Genomic DNA, 4,812 nt, shown 5'->3' with positions numbered 1-4,812 from the left:
AGGACTTTGGTGTCCCAGCATATGTCTGCAGAGATTCTGTGGGCACACTAACTTCTTGTTGTATTTCTATGAGATGTTTATAGAAGATGAAACTATTGTTGTGCATGTAGTTTTATTTGGAGTCGTTTGTGCTTGCGACTGTTTTATGTGTTCTATGAGAGCATAGATTGCATCACTGGGGGACGGTCTACACCAGCTAATGCTGAATTAACAGTACTAGGGAGGTGCAATGTTGACTTACGTTTCTCATCCACTTTGCATTGGTAGTTGGATATATTCCATGATCTGTCCCTTGTCCCTAGCCCTGGCATTTAGCTGCTTCATTACCATTTAGACTCTTACCAGCCTGGGTTGTCAACATTTACTATTAATTCATGGAAAGCTGCTTCAGGCTAGGAGTTGGGGCGCACACCTCTAGTCCCAGCACTCAGGAAGCAGGGGCAGCTGGATCTCTGTGAGTTTTGAGGCCAGCATGGAATTCATAGTGAGTTCCATGGTAGCCAGGGCTACACAGAGAGACCCTGTCTCCGCTCCCTATCCCAATCCCTCAACCCCAAAAAATAAAAAGCAAAAAGAAAAGCTGTTTCAGAAAAAAAAAAACGATCGTTTAGGAGTCAGATGGATTAAACCAACGGTGTTTTTAATTATAGATCTTGGACTACCTTGCCCTTACATCATTTTGGCTTTACAAGACAAGGTTTCTCTGTGTAGCTCTGGTTGTTTTGAAATTCTCTCTGTAGACCAGGAACTCAAACTCTGGCCTCAAGCTCAGAGGTCCACCTGCCTCTGCCTCTCAAATGCTCAGATTCATAGTGCGTGCCACCACCACCTAGCACCCTTACCATCCTTACCCATCCTTAGCACTTGGTCTATGACTTGTTGTAAAGCTTTTATCATTATTAGGAATTGTTAGATGCAGGACATATTTTAGCATATAATATTGATGTCTGATTTTTATCCCATGTCTTCATGTTACAAATTGAATCAAAACCTTTTGACAAAGGTGCTCTGTAGTGTTAAACAGAGAGCATTTAATAAATTAAATATGTGCTTCGTTAAAAATGCTGTGTCCAGGGCTGTGTCCATAACTAATTGTAAAACAGTGAGTAGGAAAAAGTAGTTTGAAATAATTAGCTTAAGATATGGTTCCAGAGCTTCCTCAGGTCTGGACCACATGTGCCTCCAGTTTTATCTTTCTAGCCTCTCTTCACATGAGCGGCAACTGGGTAAATAGTTTTTATATTTGTTTGTACCAGTCTCACGATGTAGACCTAGCTAACCTGAAAACTGCTGTATAGACCAGGATGGCTTTAAACTCGTATTCTCTGCCTCCTAAGTCCTAGGTCTAAAAATGTGTGCCACCATGCAATAACTAATTCAGTTTTAAAAGTGAGGAAGGCGTGATTGCCTGACATTTGAGAAGCTGAGGCGCATAGATCCTAAATTTAAGGCTGTCTTGGGCTACAAAGGTAATTTCCTGCCTCAAAAAAAAAATTTTTTTTTAATTTAAAAATAAGCAGGTTCACCTTTAGAACTAATTTGCAAAACTCCAGTAAATTCTCCTGTAAATGATTTCTAGCCGTTGGGTCTTGTTGGCCTCTCCATCATCTCCAGGGTGGAGCAGGCTGTGGGTGGCTAATTCAAGGACTTGTTCTGTCCTCACAGGGACCGTGGAGGCCATGTGTCTTCTGGCAGTCAGTCCAGATGGGAATTGGCTAGCTGCGTCGGGCACCAGTGCCGGAGTCCACATATACGACCTGCATCATCTAAAGGTGAGCCTCAGATTTCATAGCAGCAGTTTGAGTCATGGGAGGCTGCTAGTCCTGTTAAGATTTGAGGCAGATTAGAGTGACCAGGAAATTTACTAGACTTTTTTTCCTCCTTTAGATTCCTGTTTTAGAATTCTTTAGAGCCTCAAAGCTGTACTCACCTAATATTAAAATCAATGAGAACCAAGTAATTAGGGGTTAATGAGTGATAAATCCATTTCCTGGCTAGGGCTGTAGTTGAATGGTAGAGTACTTGCCTTGTGTTCAAGGACAGTCCTCAGTCCCACAAAGCAGGCAAACAAAGACAACAGAATGATTAAAAAGAGAAAAACACCCAGGTGTCTCTGCTTTGAGGAGGGAGGGAAGTTCTGATACATAGATTCAGAGCTGGCAATCCTGACAGGCTGCCTTTCATACTTGCCTTGTATATTCGGTGTGACTTTAAGTAAGATAGGACCAGAGGGGAAAGCATAGCTGGGGAATCCTTCTGACAGGTACAGACAGCAATATAGGTACAGTGCTGCCAGCTATGCATTGACTCATACCACAGTTCTGTCCCCAGCACCGCCAAAGCGAAGGTTTCTTTGAAGTGCCCACATGCCTTGTAGTTGAACCCAAATGTCTGTCCATAGGTGATAATTTTTGACAAAGTTTCTCTGTATAGCCCTGGCTGTCCTGAAACTCACTCTATAGGCCAGGTTGGTCTCGAACTCAGAGATACATCTGCCTGCCTCTGCCTCCAGAGAGCTGTGCCACCACTACCTAGCAGCAATGTTTTTTAGACCCAGAATAGAGCTGTGTGTTCTTAGTGCAGAGGTATACTTGAGTGATTCATATTGACATGTTTACTCAGATAAAACTGCTCTTCAGTTCTCTGGAAATGCTTCATTTTGTAAACAGTTAAGCATGATTTGTTTGTTTGTGTGAGAAAGGGTTTTACTGGCCTAGAACTCACTCAAGATCTGGCTGACTACAAACTCAGAGATCTGCCTACATCTACCTTCCATAGTAGGCAGATTAAAAATGTGTGTCACTACATTGAACAAGGGAGGTTTTTAAATGAAATTCAAGGTTTTTGTTTTTGAAATGCCTGAACTTCCACAGAATACTTTTGAGCTCTGCTTGTGAGTTACAAAGAACAGTATTTCAAACAGCTGACTTAGGGGCTTAGGGTTTAGTGCAGTAGTGGAGTACTTGTGTAGCATATAGAAGGCCCTGAAAACAACAGAAACAAAATAATAATAACTATCAAAAGTCACTGGCATCTAGCTTTCTTTTGGGGTAGGTGTGAGGGGAGTGTGGGGGGGTGTTTGTTTTTTGAGATAGGGTCACACTGTGTAGGCCTAGAACTCACAGAGCTGCCTCTGTCCCTGGAGTGCTGGGATTAGAGTTATGTGCCACCATGCCCAGCTCTTGTACCCTTTCTTGAAGGAAGGTGTCCTATAGAGTTTTCCTTTGTCTTTTTCCAGCTTCACTGCACGGTGCCTGCTTACAATTTCCCAGTGACTGCTCTGGCTATCGCCCCTAATACCAACAACCTGGTCATTGCTCATTCCGACCAGCAGGTAAGTAATTCTAGTGCTTCCTAATTCCCTTCTGCTAGACTAACCTGGAGGCCAAGCTGGAGGGCAGTTAGGAGGGACTTTCCCTCGGAGATGTTGGGGATACACAGGCAGGTTCGTTTTGTGTGAGTAAGCTGCCCTGAGTGAACCATTATTGTCCAGCAGTACCCGTTGGTTTACAGTGCTATTCTAGAGTTTTGATTTTTTTTTGTTTGTTTGCTTGTTTGTTTTGTTTTTTGTTTTGTTTTGTTTTGTTTTTCGAGACAGGGTTTCTCTGTGTAGCCCTAGCTGTCCTGGAACTCACTCTGTAGATCAGGCTGCCCTCGAACTCAGAAATCTGCCTGCCTCTGCCTCCCAAATGCTGGGATTAAAGAACCACCCGGCGCTGTTCTAGAGTTAAGCACTAAGTGATAGAAGAATTTTGAAGCACTCTGCTGGTTTAAAATCTTGAAAATAAACTAAAAAATGAATGGTTTACCTTCATGAGGAAATCAAGCCGTACTAAAGTTGACGTGTCTAAATCTCAGCCAGAGTGAGAACTTAAGTCTACAGGATTTTTTTATGACGAGGCAAACTTTAAACTACTTGGACTGTAGAGCATATTAACTCATGAATGCTCAGTGTATCCTCATCTGTAAACTGGAGATGAGAGCATCAGCCAGACCCGTGGGGCTGTTGGAAAGATTCAACATGTCTGGGAAGCACACTTGGTTAGATTGCTAGGCAAACGATGCTTCCTAAACAGTCTTATCCTCTCCTGCATACACAGTATCCAAAAATGCTATCTCACCTTCATGAGTTTCCATCCTTTACCTAGTCTATTGAAAGGTGCTGCCTTTATCATTTAAACTGGTACCCTCTGAGTTTAGTAGCAGTGCCCTATGATCCTATCATGTGTGATATTGAGGCAGGTGGATCACAAGTTTCAGGCCAACCTTGTCTAGTTAGCAAATTTCCAGGCCAGCCAGAGCTTGACCATAAAGGCTCTGACTTGAACAGGGTGACTTATTGCATATAATTTACCTTTTAAAAAAAAAATTTATGTGGTGGTAAAATGTAAGGCTGAATATGGTGCTTAGTGTTTACTACGACTGGTGGTTAGGAAAGGATAAAACCCGGAAGGGACAGAGTCGTGAGTGCACATTTGTACTTGTTTGCTGGTGTGTTCTTCAGGTGTTTGAGTTCAGCATCCCAGACAAGCAGTATACAGAGTGGAGCCGCTCTCTCCAGAAGCAAGGATTTCACCAGCTGTGGCTCCAAAGGGATACTCCCATCACACACATCAGCTTTCACCCCAAGAGACCCACGCACATCCTCCTCCACGATGCCTACATGTTCTGCATCATTGACAAGTCCCTGGTGAGTCGGAGACTTCTTACTTAGGAATCTTTGTGTGTGTGTGCCTGTGTGTGTCTGTGTGTGTGTCTGTGTATCTGTGTGTGTGTGTGTGTGTGTGTGTGTGTGTGTGTGTGTGTGTGTGT

The 4,812-nt window shown here is 43.2% G+C and overlaps 1 protein-coding gene across 1 annotated transcript in view; it reads left to right on the top strand.

Moving 5' to 3' along the window:
- The window catches only part of Utp4 (UTP4 small subunit processome component), a 27,795-nt gene that overhangs the window by 19,123 nt on the left and 3,860 nt on the right, over nt 1–4,812 (top strand). Inside the window, exons 13-15 of the mRNA XM_028768570.1 lie at nt 1,666–1,772; nt 3,239–3,334; nt 4,505–4,690. Coding sequence (XP_028624403.1) covers nt 1,666–1,772; nt 3,239–3,334; nt 4,505–4,690 — 389 coding nt within the window. The remainder of the gene's footprint in view (nt 1–1,665; nt 1,773–3,238; nt 3,335–4,504; nt 4,691–4,812) is intronic.

The sequence above is a fragment of the Grammomys surdaster genome, unplaced genomic scaffold, assembly GCF_004785775.1.
Source record: "Grammomys surdaster isolate TR1022 unplaced genomic scaffold, NIH_TR_1.0 187, whole genome shotgun sequence".
Classification (NCBI taxonomy): domain Eukaryota; kingdom Metazoa; phylum Chordata; class Mammalia; order Rodentia; family Muridae; genus Grammomys; species Grammomys surdaster.
This window is presented reverse-complemented; position numbering and strand designations above follow the sequence as displayed.